The sequence below is a fragment of the Callionymus lyra genome, chromosome 7, assembly GCF_982586985.1.
Source record: "Callionymus lyra chromosome 7, fCalLyr1.hap1.1, whole genome shotgun sequence".
Classification (NCBI taxonomy): Eukaryota; Metazoa; Chordata; class Actinopteri; order Syngnathiformes; family Callionymidae; genus Callionymus; species Callionymus lyra.
In genome coordinates this window covers 6,776,056-6,801,189 of record NC_141824.1, presented here as the reverse complement: position 1 = coordinate 6,801,189, position 25,134 = coordinate 6,776,056, and the positions used below count along the sequence as shown (strand labels likewise).

The 25,134-nt window shown below is 39.1% G+C and overlaps 1 protein-coding gene across 2 annotated transcripts; it reads left to right on the top strand.

Annotated features, from left to right (window-relative positions):
* Positions 1 to 2,173: 2,173 nt before the first annotated feature.
* Positions 2,174 to 12,701, top strand: fbxo46 (F-box protein 46). 2 transcript variants are annotated; one of them, XM_087795104.1, is made up of 3 exons: positions 2,174 to 2,540; positions 8,699 to 9,311; positions 9,386 to 12,701. In XM_087795104.1, the coding sequence occupies exons 2-3, from the start codon at positions 8,847 to 8,849 to the stop codon at positions 11,189 to 11,191; spliced, it is 2,271 nt and encodes a 756-aa protein (XP_087651230.1). In that variant the 5' UTR covers positions 2,174 to 2,540; positions 8,699 to 8,846; the 3' UTR covers positions 11,192 to 12,701. The 2 variants fall into 2 exon arrangements, with proteins under 2 accessions (XP_087651230.1, XP_087651231.1); XM_087795105.1 differs by lacking the exon at positions 2,174 to 2,540 and adding an exon at positions 2,846 to 3,029.
* Positions 12,702 to 25,134: the final 12,433 nt, after the last annotated feature.

The following is a 25,134-nucleotide window of genomic DNA, read 5'->3' as shown; positions in this document are numbered from 1 at the left end:
TCACCCGGAAGTACGAACCTCACTGACGCGGTTGCCAGCCAACTATCGTTTAGACGAGTGGAATTAGGGGCGGGTGTTCTTTCCCTTCTTAACCAATGAGAGAGGTGATCATCTAATGATTGGCGTTTGATCCAGAGGAATAATAGTTTATGGACCAATGGAAGCCACGTGGAGGCGGGTCTTATTGGAACTACCGCGAATAAGAATGTGAGGGGCGTGGTTGTACCGACGTACACGTGCAGGTGGTACGGTTACTAAAGTAGAGATAAAAAAGTAAATATCAAACAAATTGTTGTCAAAATATATTTGGAAAATACTAATTAAATGCCCAAAAATAATAATTTGCTGCGTCAATGATTTCATGTTCATCTTGCGGTTAAAAACTATTACCAAAACTATTTAAAAACTAAACAAAAACATTTTTTGAGATGTAATTAAAAAAGATTGGGTATTTGTTCTAATAACTATATACATTAAAAAAAAATCCCCTGCTTAAAAACGTATGAATCTCTTTAGGATATACCTTTTAAATAGAAACGGGTTTAACTATTTTAAGGATCTGTAAAGTGTATCTAAATAATAAAATAAATGAATAAACACGTCGAAAATTAGTAAAATTTAGATCAAGCAGGTCATAAAGATCAGGGCATTTGTGGCACTTAGTCGCTGCTTTATATTACTTTATTTGTTGACTATAATATAAACCCGATTTTAAGAAATTATGCTTTTGTACATGTTTCATTGGATCCATTTTAGAACCCGTTAGAACCATTTGAGATAGAATTATTGCCGTCTCCGCTTTTGGGATTTTTTTTATCAATCTTGCCATTTTTGACAAAGTGTGAAAAGCCCTAATTTAATGAATCGAATCTAAATAATAAATGATAGATAAAAGTGTACAAAACATCCCTCATTTTCTTCTCACCCTCATGTAGCGACTGCTGCTCAGTTGCTCTCATCTTTGTCAAAGGTTAGGCACTTTAAAAACAATGTAAATACCTTCATACTGCTCGTCTGTAATGTCCATCTTGTATTGAAGCCTTACAATGAGAAATTGAAAAAAACAGTTTATATTAAAGTTTATAGAGGAAGTCGTCTCTCAGCACCTCTGACGTCTTTCTTCATTGAAACACGTGCATGAACACGGTTTAGGATGATGGAGAGCAGTAGGGATTCAGCACTTTCAGATTTGTGTCCAAATATAAAGTGGAGTATTAATAAAATGTATTATTATTATTATTTATTCAAAGTCCGCCTTTTTTGAACAAAGATATAGTCGAAGCGAGTGAGCGCCAGTCGCTACATTATTACATCACTTCCATCAGTGATCTGATCCAGCCTTACACCCCAGCTCGGGCTCTGGGGTCTGTGGATCAGAATCTACTGATGGTTCCACGCACACGGTTCAGGACCAGAGTAGAGAAATCCTTCCAGACCTTTGCTCCTAAGCTTTGGAATTATCTTTTTTTGATGGAGTCTACTGACTTCTTCAAGAAATATCTGAAGACTTTCTTATTCATGCAGGCTTTTCCAGGATTTTCTGGGACTCCTGTGTTGTTCTTGGTGTTATCTTGATCTTTTTGGTGTATATTTTTTGAGTATTTTTTTGATTGTTTAAACGTTTTGTGACCTTGGTCTAGAAAAGCGCTCTATAAATATAAATTACTTAAATTACTTATTAAAAAAGAGTTCAAATTTTAACTTAAACTCTTTTACTACCAATTTAAGGTAAACTATCACTAACAAGTAAATTAAATTTTAAATAATAATGCTGACTTCGTCATTTGATATAAACAATGAAACGAAAGTTAAATGACAAGTGCATATTAAATAAGAATTAAATTAAAAAGTAAACATTACAGTTACAAACATCTACTTCAAAACGTTTCATCGGGATCGACAAGGGATGCGGGTCATAAAAATATAATGAATGGAGGTGAAGTTATTAAACTGTAATCCATATGTATTTTGAACACACCCACAGTAGCAGATAATATGTGTGTTTTAAAGCCTCACCTGTGACCTTTTGTCATTGACCTGTGGAGGTAACGCGGCAGGCGGGGGGGAGGGATCCGCACCTGTTCCATATATGGGCATAGCACCAACTCTCGGCTACGATTGGTTGTTGCTATTGTGCAGCTGCTTGTCAACAAGGTGGCCCCTCCCCCTTGTCGTCCTGACACCGAGTATTTTGGAACATACCGTAAAAAGCTGGTGTCACTTCTGAAAAGATAACAAGAGAGGGGCTGCTGGGAGCCCGAGCCAGGCGTACCGTCCAGGAGAGGGTGTCCAGAGACGTGACAAGCCTGGACAGCGGCCTCTCTTCAGGCTTCCTCAATAGATGGTCTCCGCTGGCCTGCGAGCTAGCTTAGCTTAGCTTAGCTTAGCCTAGCCTAGCTACGTGGACGCGGCTAGCTAACTCTTGCTAGCCGCGCTCCACCATCGACGGGGGTGTTTTGAGAGACAACCGAGCAACGGGAACGCCTGTCATCGACCTGTGCAGGTCAAAGGAGCTACTGTCGGAGATAAACACAAACACGGTGAGGACTTTTGCTCCGTTATTCACCCTTGTTAGCTTCTTAGCCGCCGATGATGTGCTCAGGTAAATGATGCTAACACGTTAGCAGGTTCTTCAGCTAGGTGTTTTGTTTACTTTCTTACTTGAACGGCGACCAGATGAAAGAACAAAGCGTTTATAAGAGCATTTATACCACCGCTTTGAACATAAAGTTCTTATATTGACACGACAACACTCGAGCTCTTCACATTTCAAAAGATAACAACACAATAGAACATTTACTTCATCGTTGTTTAAGCTAATTCCTCAGCTTCCTCCTAGTTGTGCGTAAGTCTTATAATTTTAAGCGCAATAATACTCCTCTCAGGTAGTATTTTATAACTGTGCACAGTGTCTTTTGTAAATGTTGAGTTTTCGAGGGTTGTCACAGAAGTTTACTGCCAATAAGTTCTTCTATTTTACACGACCTGGCGCTAGTCACCTGAGGCCCAGTTCCGATGAGAGCTCGAAGGTACGATGAGTAAAACATTTTGTTGACGTGGTGACAAATAGACATTTGCGTTTTTCCTTTTCTGCCACCAAAATACACATCTAGTCATTATCATTACACTTATTAGGCGTGAAAATGCTGAACTGAGTAAAGTTTTACTGCAGCTTTTATTCAATCATTTCCTGGTAGTTTCTGTCTGCAGTATTATGATCAGCTTTGTAGACATTTGAATACAGAGGATTATGTTCGAAACGGATGCACTTGGTTTAGAATTATTGAATAAACACTGACTGTAAAAAGCTTTCCTTTTCAAAGATGACAAAAATATATATATTTTTTAGTTTATTTTTCTTTTTTTATTGGTATTTTAAGTTGAGGGCTAACCGTATTCATCAAATACCTTCATTTATTTGGATAGACCGAACCACTAAGATATTTATCAAAATCCAGTGCATGCTTTACTCAAGGTTCATCAATGCATATTATTATATATTTTGTGTTGGTTTTAAATACTCGGGTGGATGAATTAATTTGTGTATTGAATCACAATTCTTTATTCATTTTATAAATGAAGAGTTACTTTCCGAAATGTGAAATTGATCTGAAAAATAAAAACTAATACATTTTACAAATGCTCGGTCGGTCTGTGCATGTTGCAACTGGCGATGATCAAATCAAACCTCAATGTTGATGCCCTATTGTTTATCTCTTTAAAAATAAATTAAAATGTATTAAAATGATTTCCAGAATTTCATGTATTATTTAATAAAATTACATAATTCTATTTTTGTATAGTAAATTGACATTTACCATCAAGGATCATGTTGCACAAAGTTTTTAGTTGCTTATTTTATGACTAGATGTCTGTGACAATTACTTTTCTCACCTTATTGTCCAGGTTACAGATTTTCCATCTTTACTATTGACCTTTAATTTGCTCATGTCACTTCTGCTCAACATTTTATGTGAATGAACTGAACTGAAGTGGCGTTATGTTGATCAGATGTATATTGCAATCAGAAAGGCCAAGAGTCTTAGAGGTTCACAACATCATTCATACAGTTTGGATAAGCATTACCCACCGTCAGCCACAAAATAAAAATGTTTTCTTCTTTATGGTGGCTATGGACACTGCCCTTCACCCCTTGCTTAGAGGTAAATGCAATGATTGAATTGTAGCTCAAGTTTTATAATCCCCTTAGCAAGTCATCCATCTTTCTGACAGTTAACATGTCATACTTAAACATTTGCAGAGCCCAGCGCTGCCTTGGCAAAGCCTGCTGGCTAGTTTTTTAAATGGGATTTAATGGGTAACATTTATGTAGAAGGCTTACTATCAAACTGTAGCGTTAGTTTGCAGAACCTGTTTTAAATTAAGAATTTTACGTTGCTCTGGGCTAACGAAAATACGACAACAATATGGTGTATGAATACCAATATTTTCTACTTGTATATTTTCTGTTCAACAGAAACAAGTATTTCCATAAATATATTTTCTAAACACGGTACAGTTTAGGAGCTTGAGTGTTCTGTATGTTGCCCTTAATTATACAATTTTAATCAACTAACAAGGCCTGCTATAATTCTATCCAACATGTTTTAAGTCGACCATTTACCAAATTAAAGAACATAATAATTAGACCGGTTTGTTCCCGTAGAACCACAAGTCAATGACACCGACAATAACAAATTTTCCTCTTTTGTTTTTTTTACATTTTCTTTTTTTACTATTAGGCACAGAAGCTTAGTTGACAATGTAATAATGAATGTCTTCAACAAAATTCTGACAACCTGTAAAGGTACAGTGGTCCCTGTTTATTCACTTGTGTAAATTACACTTGCAACATTTATTTAACATTTACCTGAACTTGATACATGATCAAAACTGTCAATCGCCACAATGAATTAGAATTTAAATACATAATCGAACAATCGGTGGTGTGGATGAAGAAACATTACTATATCTATATTGTTTATATGATGTTCTTATATTACCATAATATTTGGCTTGTAAGTTGTTATTTTTTTTTTACACAGTTTTAATAAGTTCAGCCGAGAGAGTAGTTAAAGTTGAAATTGGCTGCATCTATAAAGGTGATTGCAGTTGGAGTGTGAACAATAAATGAAATGTCACTAGTCGTAAATGGTCTGTTGACTTTCTTTTCAATTTTGTGTCTGGTTGCTTGTGCCTAAAATAACTGTGTAGATGCAATTACCTGTTTTTTTTTTTTACAGTTCATAGTACTTAGCAGAGCATGCCTTTCATTCTGTAAAACTTAGGAAGCGTGTGTTTAGTATTTCCATAGCACCTTTGATAATCATTTTATAATATGATGATGTTGAAGAAAATGACAGAGGGGCTCATGGTGAGACTGTAAAGCAGATTCCCGCCGTGCTGTAGTTTAATCTGCTTGCTCTTAGTTCAGTTGTTGCTGTGTGATTAAGGAGAAAGCATTTGAACTGGCCAACAACGGTGAGTCATTCCATTAGTCCAAATGAACAAAGCCCCACCCGTTTAGACAGACAGAAGAAAAGCAGTGACCTGTTTTGGAAGTCTGGAATGAAGGAGTTTAAAACTGTCAGCAAAATTCGAATGGCAAAAAAATACTATTGTCCTGTTGCCGTAAGTGACCAAGTCGTATGATGTGGTTTGGTTTCTTTATGCAAATAACTGGAGTAATTTCCTATTACCTGACATTTCTTTCAGAAATGTCATTAATGGCCATAATAATAATACGATGGTTGTTTATTGTAAAAGTAAGTCTTGATCTGGAAGTGATAATTGGAGTCTGTATGGATAATAATAACAATGGGTAATATTTTTTTTTATATATATATATATATATATATATATATATAATGTTGTAGTGTTGCACGATATTGGACATGAGTGCGATATTGGTCTCTAGAATTGTGATATAGATATTACTGCGTGATTATTATTATTGTTTTTCCTTTTAGCAAAAATGTAATTCTTAGTCTTAAAAAAAGGGAATGATTCAAGAATTTCAAATTTATTTACATTGTATACATTAACATGTTAAACATTCAGGTTTTTTACCTGAAATAAAGTTTTAATCTTCAACAAAAGTATCCTGTGCAGTTGTTCACTGATATGATGTGTAAAGATGTAAGTAATTAAGTAATTTATATTTATAGAGAACTTTTTAGGACCAGGGTCGCCAAGCGCTTTAACAATCAAAAAGAAAAGAAAATCCAAAAATATATACTAAAAAGATCAAGTTTTTAAAAAACACAGGTGTCCCAGAAGATCAGGGAAAAGCCTGCACGAATAAGAATGTCTTGAGATGTCTCTTGAAGGAGTCAGTAGATCATCAAACACAGAGGAAGATCATTACAAATCATAGGAGCAACAGCCTTGAAGGATTTCTCTCTTCTGTGATTAATACATGCATATCTCACTTAGAAATATTGCCATATTAATATTTTTCCAATATATGGTGCAGCCTTAATATGTTGCTTTCCTGTGGTTAATAGAAAAAAATCATTATAAATAAAGCAACAAAACTGGAAAATGCTACTGGATACATCTGGGTTCAGCACTACTGTTGTTTTGATATCTTGACCACTGATTGGATTAGTTTTTACAAAGGGACTTGGTGTAACCTGGCTAATAGTCATTGGTTGATTTATTTTTTATTTTTAAACTTGTAGCCTGCAGTAAAAGTATCTTTCCACACAGATTACTTAAACCTTAGCGGTGAATTGCAGTATTGTTGAGATGAATTTGTTACAGATGTGCTTTTTTTTGTCTGTGTTGTACTTCAGTTTTCCAACAGTTTTTAATGGATATTTATGAATTACATCAGCATTACTTGGTAGGTCAAATCAATCAAATCAAATATTCCTTTTCACGTTCTTTTGCTTTTAAAATGGGTACACATTATTCTGTCCTGACCTTTGCAGCTGTGTTGTAAAACTCAAAGTTACACATGCTCACGAGTAGCCAATTTCCATAAGGGATTGAAAAAGAAAATCTTATCTAGATTGTGTTTACAAACTAACAATATCATGTGAATTACTACAATTTATGTTGAATTAAAAACCCAATCCATGTCTGCCTTAAGAGACAATTGTGAACCAATTCAATGTTTTGTCAGGAACACACTGACGTAGTTTCTTCCATGTATTTACATTTGGTAAACAGTTGGGTGGTTGTCTTACAGGTGATGAAACACTTTGTTTGTTCTTTCCCTCCTTTCTTTTTCCCATCATTTCTCAATGGCACGCTATAAATGCTTCCAACCCTGCATCCATGACGACACCCATTTCATATTTTCTGTAGTTAGAATGTTCCCTTGGGTGAACAGACTTTTTAACAACTTGCAAAAACGGCTCTGCATGTTGTGCTTAACTAAAGCTCTATTAAAAAATGTAAATACAGTTTTTAGGTAGAAATAGCCATGATACTCCATTCATCTCTCTAGTATTGTGACATTAATATTCTTCACTGACATTTGTCAGTTTTAATTTAAAATATACTAGCATTTTCTAATTGCTACAATACATTTGAAGTGCAGTATACACTTATTTTCCTGGATATACTTTACCATTCAACAGTGTCAATAAGTGGTTTATCTGTGCTGTTAGCAATATTAGCATTATTGATTAAATTGCTATACAGACTAACCTGTAATGAAGATATCCATGAGCATTAGATGATGTTAATGATTGCAAATGTCAAGCATTGCTGCAGAGAAACATTCCTCAATGGCTGTTGATGCGATCAGTGTCATGAGTCCGATTAATGATGAAGGCTTGACGGCGTTACCCTCGGTAGATCAGAGAAGGCTTATCAAATCGGCCGGAGCTTTGTCATGAAATGAGCCTTTCATTACAGAACTAGGTACGGAATAGTGCATTTCCCACCAGTGTCATTTTATTGTACTAGATTGGCGTTGTCTCGAAAGTAAACAACCGTGTGCAAAGGCTCTTTAAGCTCTAGAGTAGTCCCTATGGCATCTATCAAGGAGCGAGGGTGGGCAGGTGGGTTACGACAATTTTAAAGACCTCCCACCCCCCCAGCTGCTTTCTAAAAATAGGTCCGGCATATGTCACCATGCTCCTCCCTGTAGTGCCGGCTCTTAACCAAGATGTCTTTAAAGCATTAGGATGCAGGAGAGCCTTTGTGTTCCATCTTCTGTCACATTCATAAAGCTGTCGCAGACGCCATTCTGGAATGCCCCCCCCTGTTCCCCTAATGTTATTAAGGGGGTTCGAACTGACTGTGGTGGGATAGTACTGTTCAACTATAGTAGGCCTGGAATTACTACTACTATTTGGTGGTGCAAGTTTAGTAAACTTTCCCATTAGAATTTTTATTTTTTTTTACTTGCTTGTATCCAACCCAAAACATATTACTTGTTAGGCAATATGTAAAATTGAACTTTAAATTCAAATATTCTATAATCTTCTTCTTTAAATAATACTGAATTAATTAGCGTGAAGACGTGTAGCTCATTTGAAACACCGCTTGTTGTGGCCAGTAGTAGTAGTGTGTTAGGCAGATGTTGGTTTTATTATTAATTATTGATTGTTTGAATTGATTGTGACACTGATGACATCTGTTTCTATGGAGATAAGGACTGTGTTTAATCTTTTTCTTCTCATGACCCTCCCCCTTCTGCTTGTACCCTGCCCCTCCACCTCTTTCTATCCTTTAAATGCAGGTTTTATGACTGGTGCTGTCGTTAAGCTGGGTGGTGCTCCGTGCCCATCGAGTCGGCCCTGGGGCACAGGACCAACTATGACGCTTCTGGTTCTCTGTGCTTGCTGGCCAGCATAAGGTGCCGGGATGTTCCGGCAGTCTCCATCCTGATGGACCGAGACACTTTCTCCCACATCCGCCTGTGGTGCCCACGCCCCTTCGGCACCTTTTCTCAGAACAAAGCCAGGAGTACAGTCTCGGGGGTCAATGGGGCCGGGGATGGAGGGGGTGGGGGAGTGGGGTCCCCCTCTCTTTTCAAAGGTGATGCTTCACAAAGCACCAGGAGGACAATTGATGGAACTGATGATGGGGTCTCCGCCGGAGTTCAGGAGGTGGTCAGAGAAAAGGAGGACGTGGGCTCGGAAAACACTCCACCCGAGCCGGAGCATGTTTCCAACACGCCGACACAGCCCCCTTCAAACCCCGCTGACCCCGCAACGCCACAAATGGAAGATGGTCGTGTCTTACTGGACACGTGGTACGTCATCAAACCTGGGAACACCAAGGAAAAGATCGCCTTTTTCGTGGCACATCAATTTAGTGGTGCAGGACAACCTAGACCAAGTGCCATGAAGGTAAGAAGGAATTGCACTGCAATGTTTTTTAACAAATGTTTTCTTTTTATTTAACAAACATGTCTTCTCTACAGGTCAAAGGTAATTGGGCAACAGACTGCAGTAAAGCAAAAAGACGAAGGCGATGCTCTTCCTATGACCCTCCAACTCGTTCTTCTGCCTCACACCTCCGTCGTGACTCCCCTCTGGCCAATGTACCTTCGATCCCTGATGACTTGGCACAAGCAGAAGTGAATGAAACGGACCTGCTGTCAGTGGCAGAGATGGTGGCCTTGGTTGAACAAAGAACAGCCATGGCCCTCCAAGGCATCGTGGCGGTTCATGCGAACCAGCACCTCCAACAGACCCCAGGTATCACCCACGACCCAAGCCTTACCCCACACCAGCACACTCTACTCCGGGGAACAGTGCCAGACCCCTCCCCTATGTCGTTGACGGACAATTTAAATGGACAGTCCTCCAAAGAGTCACTATCGCCTATCCAGACCGACGAGGAGTTGGAGGAGCAGAAAGAGTCTTGCAGAGTCGCTGAGGCTATTGCACATTTTGAATCACAGAACCTAGAGAATCGCCTCCATGTAGATGCCTGTTCTGGAACGGACTTATCAAATCAGGCTCAAGGGAGGGACGGCAGGACAGGGGGGGAGTCTGGCAACGTAACACCGCCACCCCCACCGAGCCACAGTCACGGCGAAGTACGAATAGCCTTTAGAGTGTCCAACCTGGACCCACGTTCTCAATTGGAGCCAGCTGGCCGGTCCCGCTGTATGTTTATGAGTTGCGGAGGAGGCTCGAGCCAAACCTCAGCAAGGTCCAAAGAGAAAATCACTTGTGACCTCTATCAGTTAGTAAGTCCATCCTCCAGAGACCCCAACAGCCTCCTGCTCGCTGCTACGACTGCTGCCCCTAAACAAGAGGGGGAACATCACCATGACAAGCAAAGTACCGGTAACTTGGATCAGACGCAGGATCTGTCGTCTGCAGAGAAGAAAGCTGCAGGAGTCGCGAGAGAACGAGTCACCGGCTTCCATGTGGAGGTCGTGGTGACTGGTGCTGTCGACCAATGTGTGTTCTTCGGGAAAGACAGTACTGAGAATGTGCAAGAAGAGACTGTGTGTTTTGCGTTGCCTAGTGGAGCTGGCGGGGGGATTAACAGCTCTAGTGAATCTACATCTGACGATCCTCCACCTGGACAATTGTTTTTTCTTCAGCCTCCTCGGCATGCTGAGGAAGAGACCAAGGAATCAAGTAGTAGTAGGGGTCTCGGAATATGCTCTTTGGACTGTGCCAACAACAACAGTTCAGGGACTGGCGTGACGGTGGGCTCGGGCGAGCGAGTGACTCGACCGGACTCTCCTCTGGCCGACGACTGCTCGGACCCAGCGTTGTGTCGCCTCTACCGCCATGTATCTCATGACTTTCTCGAGATCCGCTTCCAGATCCAGCGGCTGCTCGAACCTCGCCAGTACATGTTGCTGCTTCCCGACCACATCATGGTGAACATCTTCAGTTATTTACCCACGCGCTCTTTGGCCGCCCTCAAGTGCACCTGCCACTATTTCAAGGTGCTTATTGAAACTTTTGGAGTCCGGGCAATTGACTCGCGCTGGAATCAAGACCCCCTTTACAAGGAAGACCCCTGCAAGCAGTGCAAGCGGCAATATGAGCGCGGAGATGTTTCACTGTGCCGTTGGCACCCTAAACCTTACCACCATGACCTGCCTTATGGACGTTCCTATTGGATGTGCTGCCGGTGTACGGACAAGGACACTCCCGGCTGTCGTGTTGGGCTCCATGACAACAACTGGGTCCAGCAACCTGCTGATGGCTCTCAGCTAGTCCGCACCAGGCGGGAGGACAGAAGGGAGGAGCCCAGGTAGAGTGGTGGGCTCCTCCTTTTTATCAACCATCATCTCCTTTTCACAGTCATCCTCTGATTTCTACTTGGGGGTAGGACTTAAGGAAAGCTAATGTCCTCTCTGGATCTACTTTTGTGGCACTCCTTTCTTATAGTGCATCTCTTTGGAGGGAGGTTTAAGTTAAAAAAAAAAAAAACTGTCTCACTCCTTGCCTTTTCCAAGCCCTCCAGAATCCAATTCACTCCAAAGTGGCACCTTTTAAAATGTATCATACCAGGGTTGGGGTCCTCTCCTGCTGCTGCCTCATACTGGGTCCAGTATAGCTCATCCTGGTTATATTGTTGTTGTTTTTTGTTTCTTTGCAGTGTACTTCAATGAGATTAGCATCGATTCAGTGAAGCGTAGAAATGTAACGCCCCTTAAAGCCTGCTAACTGATCCAACACTTGTTCCATGTCATATCATTCTGGATGTTCATCGGACTCCGAGCGTCCGCCGTCATGGGCGAGCTGCTCCGAGTCCGAACAGACGTACAACTTCGGTGGAATGTTCGGTGTCGCTATAGGAATGTGATTGTACTCGGCAAACTTGATTTCCCGTCATCCAGATGTGTAGCTGTCCCTGCGTTTCTATTTCTCTGAATGTGCTGTAACCTGATGGTGATGCTGCTGCTATCATTGCCCGTCATGTTTTAAGCCATGGATTCTAACGACTGGACTCCCGGATCTGTTTTCGTTGTTCAGAGCGGACCCTAACCTTGTTGAGTAGCCATGAAAAGGAGCCACTGAGAAGTGTGATCATCGTCGACTGTGGGAGACGGACTTTATATATTACGATTGGGATTAAGAAGAGAAACTTGATGTCACTTTGAAAAGGCCTGATGTCACTTTGTATGGTTGGACTGCTTGTTTGCCCTTTTTGTTTTGTTTTTTTGTTTGTTTTTTTTAGGGGGTGGCTGATCTGTTGGGATGTGTGTGTATCAGAGAATGTTTGCTGTTCTATTTTATCCTCGGATTGTGCCCCATGTATCGGTCTGTCCACCTATTCCACTCACGAAGATGACTTTTGTTTTATGAGGTCGTCTTTGTCTGGGACGCCCCCGAGTCCGCCTCCCGCCTCCTGGTCCTGCAGAGTTCACTTGAACTAGCGCTCGTCCCTGAACCTACCATCGGAGGGGGAACTACTCCACACCAGCTTCCAGCCTTAAAGTCCCCCTACCTCTGTACCACAGAAAGATCCAAGAGTGTTGGGAGATGCACAGGACCCTTAAAACAATGATTGACTCCATCAAGAGCTATAATGGATCCACCCATCGCTCTAGTGGACGAAGAGTGCCTGGTCGTGGCTCACACAACCTCCCCCTCAAACCCCCACGACCCAACTGATGTAAGGGACTCTGCACGGAGGCTGGGAGCAGGCGTGGGCGGCCCCTGGGAGAAGATGGTGGGCCGTGGACACGTACAATGCTAATGGGAAATATCCGCTTCAATAAAAAAGTGATGATTAAAACTGGTATTATGAATGAAAACCTGGTGAGAGTGATTCATAAGGTGTCGGTGAAACATCAAGTCTACCGAGAATTTCATGCGTCTTTAAGAGAAGTGATGTTTTGATGAAGCTTCATGAAGCATTGCAGTCATAATCGGCTTTTACAACTTAAAAAACAACAAAAAAAACATCATTGATGGCAACATTGTTGTCAGCTCGTGAGGAAGTACATGCAGTAAGGCCTCCAGGAAACAACACAAGAAATACCAGGAAAATAAACCATTAAATGAGTCGCGTATAAGAATCTGCGTGTTCTTGAGACATTTTTATTGCAGGCTTTTCTGTGATTTTCTGACTCCTGTGTTTGTCTTATGTTGTCTTGGAACTTTAAAGTATATATTTTATTGAGTATTGTTTTGATTGTTTAAGCGCTTTGTGACCCTGGTCTGGAAAAGCTCTACAAATGTATATATATAATAATGTAATATATATATATAAATTACTTAGGTTTATAGTGTTGCTGCTCGACTGCAGCTTTAAATAAAAATAATTAAAAAAAAAAAAAAATGAAATTTTAAAAGTACATGTTCTACTCTTTAAACACTGCTATCGAGCCACAGTGGATCCCTGAGTCGATGTGATTGAAAAGTTCACATCAGGAGTGTTAGTTTATCATTTATGTTTCTTTAAATAATCAACCAAAAACCTACAGACTAGTTTTTTTTTTAGGTGCAGTGACACATCTCCGCCGATAGGTGCATTATACTGACTCAGACGTGCATGAAGGAGGATAAATAGTAAGTAAGTAATATTTATTTATATAGCGCTTTTCGAGACCAGGGTCACAAAGCGCTTGAACAATCAAAACAATACTCAAAAAAGTACATACTTTAAAGATCAAGATAATACTGAGAACAACACAGGAGTTCCAGAAATTCAAGGAAAAGTCTGAACAAATAGAAACGTCTTAAGATGTTTCTTAAAGGAGTCAGTAGATCCATCAAGAGCAAAGAGAGAGAAGATCGTTCCAAAGCTTAGGAGCAACAGCCTGAAAAGATAAATAAATAAATATAAATAAGTAAATAAATAAAAGATAAATGACTTTATTATAAATAAATGTATAAATACCTAACATTGTATAAATAAATGGCTTCTGATTTAATTTTTGTCAAAGAACGAAGCTGTTTTACGTATAAATACACATTTTGTCATTTATATATTTTGACTTATTTATACATTTTGTTGACCGTGGGGGGGGCAGCAGGTTCATGTCTAGATAAATACTTATTTATCTCCGTAGAGAAACTCAAGGTTCAAGCAGTTACAGAAGAAACACGTCTAAAGATTATTTTATTTAACCTTTATTTATACAGGAAGTCTCACTGAGACACGAGGTCTCACACCCAAGAAAGACCTGTTTCAGGCAAACATACAATAAAACAACCATCAGTTATGGACAAAATATATAATAAACGTCAAAAACACAGTAAGAATCAAAGCAGATTGAAATCAAACATGCAAGGAAACAGAGAATTAACGAAAATTAGTCAAATTAACTATTCACAAGAAATGGCAGCAAAAATAAACTAAACTAAAATATACACAATACACAACATGGCAGCAGATGAAAATAAAATCTTAGCTGTGCAAAATAAAATAAATTGTGTAAACAAACGATGTAATAATGACAGAAATGGTGTTTACAGAAGAGAATTGAAGGCAGTATTGATGCGTCAAGTATAGTTATGGGGGAGGAACCACCTTCTGAGTCTCTGTTGAGCAGGACACGGATCCACCACTGAAGCTGCTCCTCTGCCTCTGGATGGCGCCGTGGAGTGGATTGTCCACGATGACCAGGATCTTGTCCGTCGCTCTGATGCGAGACTGTCCAGTGCCAACAACTGCCTTCTTCAACACTTCTTCTAGGGCCAAGTCACACCTGGGCGGGGGTCCATGTCTGCAGTGGAGGTTCTGTTACCACCTCCATCTGGTTGAGACTCTGGTGCAGGAACATCCTCTTCTGGTGCAGAGATCTCAAGATCTCAAGTGACGGAACTGTATACACTTTGTGTATGTTTGCATGTTGAGTGTGTATCTTTATGTACATGTGTGTCTTTGTATGTTTGCATGTTTGAGTGTGTATCTTTATGTACATGTGTGTCTTTGTATGTTTGCATGTTTGTGTGCGTATCTTTATGTACATGTGTGTCTTTGTATGTTTGCATGTTTGAGTGTGTATCTTTATGTACATGTGTGTCTTTGTATATGTTTGCATGTTTGAGTGTGTATCTTTATGTACATGTGTGTCTTTGTATGTTTGCATGTTTGAGTGTATATCTTTTTGTATGTGTCCATCTTTATGTACATGTGTGTCTTTGTATGTTTGCATGTTTGTGTGTGTATCTTTATGTACATGTGTGTCTTTGTATATGTTTGCATGTTTGAGTGTGTATCTTTATGTACATGTGTGTCTTTGTATGTTTGCATGTTTGAGTGTGTATCTTTATGTACATGTGTGTCTTTGTATATGTTTGCATGTTTGAGTGTGTATCTTTATGTACATGTGTGTCTTTGTATGTTTGCATGTTTGAGTGTATATCTTTTTGTATGTGTCCATCTTTATGTACATGTGTGTCTTTGTATGTTTGCATGTTTGAGTGTATATCTTTTTGTATGTGTCCATCTTTATGTACATGTGTGTCTTTGTATGTTTGCATGTTTGAGTGTATATCTTTTTGTATGTGTCCATCTTTATGTACATGTGTGTCTTTGTATATGTTTGCATGTTTGAGTGTGTATCTTTATGTACATGTGTGTCTTTGTATGTTTGCATGTTTGAGTGTATATCTTTTTGTATGTGTCCATCTTTATGTACATGTGTGTCTTTGTATGTTTGCATGTTTGAGTTTGTATCTTTATGTACATGTGTGTCTTTGTATGTTTGCATGTTTGAGTGTGTATCTTTATGTACATGTGTCTTTGTATGTTTGCATCTTTATGTACATGTGTCTTTGTATGTTTGCATGTTTGAGTGTGTATCTTTATGTACATGTGTGTCTTTGTATGTTTGCATGTTTGAGTGTGTATCTTTATGTACATGTGTGTCTTTGTATTTTTGCATGTTTGAGTATATATCTTTTTGTATGTGTCCATCTTTATGTACATGTGTGTCTTTGTATGTTTGAGTGTGTATCTTTTTGTATGTGTCCATCTTTATGTACATGTGTGTCTTTGTATGTTTGAGTGTGTATCTTTTTGTATGTGTCCATCTTTATGTACATGTGTCGTTGTGCATGTTTCAGTGTATCTTTTTGTATGTGTCCATCTTTATGTACATGTGTGTCTTTGTATCTTTGCATGTTTGAGTGTGTATCTTTTTGTATGTGTCCATCTTTATGTACATGTGTCTTTGTATGTTTGCATGTTTGAGTGTATATCTTTTTGTATGTGTCCATCTTTATGTACATGTGTGTCTTTGTATGTTTGCATGTTTGAGTATATATCTTTTTGTATGTGTCCATCTTTATGTACATGTGTGTCTTTGTATGTTTGCATGTTTGAGTATATATCTTTTTGTATGTGTCCATCTTTATGTACATGTGTGTCTTTGTATGTTTGCATGTTTGAGTATATATCTTTTTGTATGTGTCCATCTTTATGTACATGTGTGTCTTTGTATGTTTGAGTGTGTATCTTTTTGTATGTGTCCATCTTTATGTACATGTGTGTCTTTGTATGTTTGCATGTTTGAGTGTATATCTTTTTGTATGTGTCCATCTTTATGTACATGTGTGTCTTTGTATGTTTGAGTGTGTATCTTTTTGTATGTGTCCATCTTTATGTACATGTGTGTCTTTGTATTTTTGCATGTTTGAGTGTATATCTTTTTGTATGTGTCCATCTTTATGTACATGTGTGTCTTTGTATGTTTGAGTATATATCTTTTTGTATGTGTCCATCTTTATGTACATGTGTGTCTTTGTATGTTTGAGTGTGTATCTTTTTGTATGTGTCCATCTTTATGTACATGTGTGTCTTTGTATGTTTGCATGTTTGAGTGTATATCTTTTTGTATGTGTCCATCTTTATGTACATGTGTGTCTTTGCATGTTTGAGTGTGTATCTTTTTGTATGTGTCCATCTTTACGTACATGTGTGTCTTTGTATCTTTTTGTATGTGTCCATCTTTATGTACATGTCTGTCTTTGTGTATTGTATGCATGTTTGAGTGTATGTATTTTTGTATGTCAGTGTGTGTACATGCGAGTGTGTGTGTGTGAGCGTGTGTACATGCGAGTGTGTGCTGATACTAAAGGTGGTAATTAATAAGTAAGTAATTCTATTTGTAGATCTTTTCCAGACCAACATTAAAGCCCGAATCATGTTTTCTCCTTCAAGGCTCATGAAGGTTTTTGTGTTGCTATATTTAAATGAACTGCTGGCTCTACAGAAGGTCAAGTAAGTCACAATCTTTTTTCTATCTGTTGAATAGTCATAAAGCTGCTCTGAAAGAACAAACAACTGTAATTGAATTAATAAATTAATAAGTTTTCACCTGTGCAGAATATGTAATAAACTGTCACCAAACATTTAAAAATAGTATTCATATGTAACAGATGTGGTCAGATCTTTCCTTTTCATTTCAATTCTATACATTTGAATTTATTTCAAAATAATAAACATTACAATTGTACACTAATACATATAAACAGCACCATCTACAGGACAACACTAAACAGAGTCGGAAACTGTTCACAATACGAAACAAATACTTAAATCACAAAAAAAACAAAACAAAGAAAAACAAAATGCAAAATTCCTCCAAACAATCCACACGATCTCACTACACACATAAACAATTAAAATGAATAACAAATAAATTAATGGAACGATAAACTAAACACGTGTCACAAAATACATAAATACATCACTTTCATTCAAACACATTGACAACATATAGCGTTTAAAACAGTCATTTAACAGAAGAGATGACAAAGATAACAAAAGACAATAAAACGTTGCGACTCACCTTCACAGACCTCACTTGACTGAAGGACCAGCGGAAGTGACGTCAGAAATAACGGAAAATAAAGTTAGAGAAACTTCAATGAAACGATGTCAAGGAAATAAAATAACTTCAAATTTAAATTTCACAAGTAAATACAAAAATAGAATTGAAAGAAAACACAGAAGCAAACAAAATTAATAAAATGCTTTTTAAAAAAAACAAAAAAAACAAAACATTTCTAACTCGTGTAGGAGCCTCTCCACGTCTTCATCCATCATCTCTCGACCGATGTCAAAGCTCGGATCCTTCACATTAAACCTGATTTAGAAAACCCTGTCTCCCTGAAACATGTTCTGAAGACAGAAAAGCATAAAAATATAAAAGAGTTTTTTAAACTAGATTATCCTTTTAACTGCTCCCAGCTAGCTGCTAGCTGCTAGCTTTCTTGGGGGCGTCGCTGTATCAACATGAAAAAATTTTGAATGACAATAATCTAACAGCGAAGAATGTTCTAAATCATGTTCTTACCGGTTCTCGTGGAAAATAATGTTGAGATCGTTGACGATAATGTTGAGATGGAGAAACTTTTTATGGAAGATAAGAGGAAAATAATTAATCGTTTCTATATATTCTTCTGGTTTAAATGAAAATAAATATTTAGACGTTCCAGGGAAAGTTTTCTTTTGTTTAAGTTTAGAAGGAAATATGACGTCAGCTCCTTGTTTGTGTCGATGATCGTCATAAAAAAAAAAGTTTGTCCTGCAAAACGGTGGTTTATTTCATAAGCTCCTAATTTAAATGGAAATAATAGAAGTAGAAATAAAAGAGTTTGTTTACTCTCATCATCTTAACATCAGGGCGAGTGTAGAGAGTAGAATCATTAAAAACATGACACAATTATTGTAACAGACTATGATTAATACTTATCTTCATTTGAACCAGTAGATGGTATAGACTTGATTCATCATCTTCCTCTTATCTTTCATAAAATTGATGCTTTGAGACTCGAAAAGATTCCATATCACCTGCTATATAAATAAAGCTGTGTATTTTAAATGTAATGCACATGCGCACATTTCTGATTTCCAGGTCGTGTGCTTTGCTATATTTCTATATTTATATTTTGCTATAGAATCTAGTTAGTTAAAGCACGTGAATGTCGCATCACCTTTTGAACTAGCAAACTATGTTTCTCCAGTCTATACCCAAATCTGTCAACATGGAGGATAATGTTTAGTGTCGTGAGCGATGGATCTGTGAGTGAGTGCTGAATGGATTTTAGATGCTTTTGAGTTTTCCATGAGATCAACTGTTGGGACATTTTGAAAATAAATAAAATGGTGGTTTCGTTTATACATTGAATTATTTTCTTGTGAAAGTTGTTTTGTCATAAACCAAGTTAACCACTGACACCTTGTATGCAAAATAGAAAATAAAACTGCACAAACAAACAATCTACACATCTTGATTTCAAAGCATATCTTATGTTGATAGCAATCAAAATGAATTCAAATATTGTGTCACAAAAAAGTTTGATACCAGAAATGTATACAAAGAACAAAAATAAGGAACGTCATATTGTGGAGTACGGTGTGGACCAGGCAGGTTTTGTTCATTGTTCTAGTTCTGTTTCTATCTTTTATGTTTATTATATAGGTATGTATGTTTTTATGAATATATATGTTTGAATATGTATCTATATATAGTTTTAATTTTCAGCTGCCAAAATGTTAATGCACTTCTTCGGATGGAGATTTTCTTCTTTCCTATTTCATATCCTGTCAATCAGGCGTGGGTGGGGTCGCTTTGAGAGAAGCCCATCAGTGACATCATGTTTATGTTACTCTCAGCCAATCACAGAACAGCTAAGTATAACATTGGGCGCTTGATAGCGCGGCGGGCTTGTGAACATAAGGACTCAGGATTGACTCGTGCATCAGACAATTTTTTTTTCATTCACAGTGTTTTTATGTGTGATAATAACTAAGTCTAAATCATTACTCATGTCATGGTTCATAGGAAGGTTTTAAACAATTTTCCTTTAGCACTGCGTGCTAGGTTTAGAATGTCAAGTGTTTTATTCTTATGTTTTGTTGTTGAGGAAGGTAAGTAAGTAAGTAATATTTATTCATATAGCGCTTTTCGAGACCAGGGTCACAAAGCGCTTAAACAACCAAAACAATACTCACAAAAGTACATACTTTAAAGATCAGGATAGTACTGAGAACAACACAGGAGTTCCAGAAATTCAAGGAAAAGCCTGAACAAATAGAAACATCTTAAGATGTTTCTTAAAGGAGTCAGTAGATCCATCAAGAGCAAAGAGAGAGAAGATCGTTCCAAAGCTTAGGAGCAACAGCCTGAAAAGATTTCTCTCCTCTGGTCCTGAGCTGTGTGCGAGGAACCATAAGTAGATTCTGATCCACAGACCTCAGAGCCCGAGCTGGGGTGTAAGGCTGGATCAGATCAGTGATGTAAGGAGGAGCCTGACCACGAATAGCTCTAAAAGTAAGAAGCAGAATTTAAAAGTTGATCCTGAAAGAAACTGGAAGCCAGTGAAGAGTTTTAAGGATCGGAGAAATGTGAGTTCTTCTACTAGAGCGGGTTAGAATTCTTGCTGCAGAGTTCTGAATCAACTGCAGACGAGACAGATCATGTTCCGACAACATTTTCCTAAGTTTAGAGATTTTTCTCAGTTGAAGGAAACAGTTTCTGGTCAGTTTTCTGCAAACAAGAGACATGTCTTTATCAAATACAACACCCAGGTTTCTCAGGCTCAGTTTGACAGACTGACCTAAGTCACCCAAGTACTGACTCAACCCTGGAATCTTATCATCAGGAAAGGTGAAGTCAATGAAGGAAGATAAATGACTTATGTCTAAATAAATGTCTAAATAAATGTTTAAATAATTGTATAAATATGTAACAAAGTGTATACATTTAAAAGTAATTGTGTGAATGAATATCAATATGTCAAAATTTCAAAAATAAATAAATGAAAATAAAAGTGTGTCAAAGAATGGAGCTGAGGGCTTCCGGGCGAACAGCGATGTGATGGCAGCGTGGGGAAGAAGATCTCAATAGAACCGGATACATTAACGAAAAAAAACCCCACAAACGGAGACATTTCTGAAGATTTTACATTTTAAACAAAGGGGTCAAGCATTCTTCCGTGATTTGGACCCGAAAGACGTGTTTCGAAGGACAGAGAAAACACCTGTAGCGGCGCAGACAACGAAGCTAGGAGCCAACATGGCCGACATGGATCTCATCCTGCAAGAACTGAGAGGGTTCTGACAGGAAAGTAAAACTCAATTTCAATCATTAAAAGAAGAGATGTCGGAGCTAAATACAAGGATGGAAGAGGCAGAGGGACGGATGGTGACGGCAGAAGAAAGGCTTCAGAACGTCGAGGAAGTTTATACGGAGATGCTAAAGCTACACGCGAGAGTCGAGGAGAAGATGGTGGACTTGGAAAGTCGATCTAGAAGAGAAAAGAAGAAAAGAATACGGATCTATGGCGTTCCGGAGGGGGCTGAGGAGTCATCCTCCATGATAACTTTTGTGGAGAACTTGCTTCGTGAAGGACTTGGGATGACAGAGAGCAGAGGAGCTGAGGATGGAGAGAGCGACGCTCCGCTGGACCGCAGCCGCCCGACGGCGCAAGACCTCCATCATCGTCACGTTTTTCAGTTTCACTACGAAAGAGTCGATTCTTCGCAAGGTGTGGCAGAGCAGAGGATTCTCCTGGAAATCTAACCAAATAAACATGGATCAAGATTATCCTCCAGCCAGACCCGGCGGCATGGGCGGGCATTGAGGGGCAGTGCCCGCCCCCAGGGTCAGCCGTGACCGCCTTGGCAGGAAAACGTTTTTTTTTCCATAAGAGTTCAACCCTCTGCCCTGTCGAACGAAGCCAAAGCTTGTTACGCCTATTACAGGTGAGTTTAATGTACAATGTTGTAGCTCAACTCTTCAGTTATTGCCATGTGAGAACACACAACAACACTAACAGAAATCCGGGATTCAAAATATGTTTGTTTATTATCTTCTTCTATCTCTCAACACACATCCATCAATGTCTAGAGAACAGCGCACCCAAGTGGTCATTAGGTTCCACTACAGTTATTGTTATCATTTGACATTAATGGTTACAGTTGCTTAAAGAGTCGGTAATTGGTTTTGGTTTTTAGTATGAACATCCATAATACCCTGACGAGTAAAAAGTAACAAGGAGAGCGAGCAGGAAGCAACGCCATCCAAGTCTACTGAAAACACACTGAAGTCAACCTGAACCCTGGAGTGAACCTTCAAACTGAGAGTCGCTGCAGCTAAAGCTTTACTTGAACTCACCAAGTCACCTGTCTTGGACTTGGGCTCAGTTCAGTGTTTTTATTGTACCTTTTAAAAACAAGGCTCCTGTAGAATGAGCCTGTATTGTCATGTTGGTCATTTGGTGCCCTTTTAAAAAACATATTTTTCAGCAACTGGGCTTCATCAAGTATCAAACACATCACACATCACATGATTGAATAAAATGAAAAATTATTTGATGTTCAATCCAGTGTTCAGGTTGACTTCAGTGCTTATGTTTTTAGTAGAAGTGAAGCTGTGGTGCTTTAGTTTAATACATGGACACAGCACTAAACGTTGTTGTTGGTTGTTAGTTTTTTTTAGATTTTGGGATCAACCGTCACTTTTTAGTAATGGGAGAATTATTTCTCTGTACTGTGCGAGTCGTCCCAGAGCCATTGTTCAGCCTGAAGCCAATACGTTTTTAGGTTGAAAAGTTTGCCCCCCTGAAAAAATGTAATGTTTTTCTGCAGCCGGGTCTGCCTCCAGCCATCATCAAACAGCGGTGCGAGTATGCAGAGGTGCGCAAAGTCCTGAAGGAAAACCAAGTTCAATTTCAGACTCTCTTCACGGCCAGACTACGAGTGAAATACAAAGACGGAACCAGAACCTACGCTACAGTGGAGGAAGCAACGGAGGATATGAGAAAACGGGGATACGACGTCACACTCGTCAGACCAGCGCAGTCGCTGATGGAACAGCTGAGTCGACTGACGTGGACGCGAGGAGGCGGCAGGAGGCGAGGAGCGTCACACTTCCACGTCAGGATCAGAGCTACAAGGAGAAACTGCGCGCTTTCAGAAGATCCTCACCTGCTCCGCCCATCAACTAACTCTCCACTCAGCGGTTTGTGACACGAATATTTTTATTATTATTCATTCATAATTAAGATCAGCGGAAGGAAAACGCAGAATTAAAAAGGTTTGTTTGATACTCTTGCTTTAAGTCATGTTGCAGTCACACGTAAGGGCCCCCTGCGGATTCGGATGGGGGGGTTTTCCCTTCAAGCCTCCAAATGTGGCTGAACAGGGTCAGTTCCTGAGACCCTCCTTTGAGAGTCACTCAAATTGTTTATTAAGTTGAATGTAATATTGAGTTTATTTGTTTTTTCTGGCTTTGTTTATTCGTTTTTGGTTTTTGAGGGGGGAGGGAGCATACCAGTTTTGTGACATTGTTGGAAAAGGACACCAGTAATGGATAAAAGATCAATAAATATTGTGTCACTTAATATTAACGGCGTACTCAACGCAGTTAAAAGGGCGAAGATATTGTCAAAACTTGAGAAAGATAAAATGCACATTGCTTTCTTACAAGAAACACATCATGATGACATAGAACATGGTAAACTGATCAATTGATGTTTGTATTGAATAATATGCTAACTCGCTTTTATATTTAGACATTGTGTAGCGTTTACAGAGAGAGAGAGACCGAGAGAGCATGAAAGGTTATCAACTTTATTGATAACAGGTTGTGAACACACACTCAACTTTATTGATAAAAAAAAACAAAAAACACTCCTCCACACTTCTACTGTTGGACAGGCAGGAAGGGTTCTCTTGCCTCATAGGCCCCCAAAAGCGTCGAACACCAAATGTGTTCCTCCACCCCAACGATGCGGGGCGTGAGTTCCCCAATCCTCTGGTGGAGGGTCAATAGTGGTTCTCTTGCCTCATAGGCCCCCAAAACTGCGAACACCAAATGTGTTCCTCCACCCCAACGATGCGGGGCGTGAGTTCCCCAATCCTCTGGTGGAGGGTCAATAGTGGTTCTCTTGCCTCATAGGCCCCCAAAAGCGTCGAACACCAAATGTGTTCCTCCACCCCAACGATGCGGGGCGTGAGTTCCCCAATCCTCTGGTGGAGGGCCAATAGTGGTTCTCTTGCCTCATAGGCCCCTAAAAGCGTCGAACACCAAATGTGTTCCTCCACCCCAACGATGCGGGGCGTGAGTTCCCCAATCCTCTGGTGGAGGGCCAATAGTGGTTCTCTTGCCTCATAGGCCCCCAAAAGCGTCGAACACCAAATCTGTTCCTCCACCCCAACAATGCGGGGCGTGAGTTCCCCAATCCTCTGGTGGAGGGCCAATAGTGGTTCTCTTGCCTCATAGGCCCCCAAAAGCGTCGAACACCAAATGTGTTCCTCCACCCCAGCGATGCGGGCGTGAGTTCCACAATCCTCCGGTGGAGGGCCAATAGTGGTCCGTCTTTGGAGTAAAAGTAAAACATACATATGTATGAGAAACATAAAATAAATCAACATTAAAGCTCAAATGATGTTTCATCCGCGTTTGAACCTTAATATCTCGTCATATTGTTGATAAAATACACGGATCTCTATGCAGGCGGCAAGTGAGGCGGCTTATAAGGGACCGTCCTCCAATAGACGAACCCTGAAAAAGTGTTGACTTCGTTTAATTCCCATCTTTATAACTCCTTAATTTAAGCTTTTATGGTCACCATGTTCATGTGACTAAAGAAGGGCCTCCCTATATATGTTACTACACTCATTAGTTTTTTACATTTCTTTTTGAAATCAATATTTTCCTGCAAAATTTCACATACATTTTGTAATAGCTTTGTAATTACACAAAAATAGCGATTTAGAAAATTTTAAGAAGAAATTAAAAAAACTAATGAGTGTAGTAACTTGATATGAAGCTACTTGAAGTTGAAGGTACTTGAGTGCACGAATGGAGTGGAGTGAAAGTATCTGGATGTTCTATGTTAGTCTTTGTATCCTTTGTCTTTGATATCACCTGCTATACAGTATAAATAAAGCTGTGTATTTAAATGTAATGCACATGCGCAAATGGATTTCTGATTTCCAGATCGTGTGCTTTGCTATATTTTTGTTTGAATCTAGTTAGTTAAAGCACGTGAATGTCGCATCACCTTTTGAACTAGCAAACTATGTTTCTCCAGTCTATACCCAAATCTGTCAACATGGAGGATAATGTTTAGTGTCGTGAGCGATGGATCTGTGAGCGAGTGCTGAATGGATTTTAGATGCTTGTGAGTTTTCCATGTGATCAACTGTTGGGACATTTTGAAAATAAATAAAATGGTTGTTTTGTTTTTACATTGAATTACTTTCTTGTGAAAGTTGTTTTGTCAT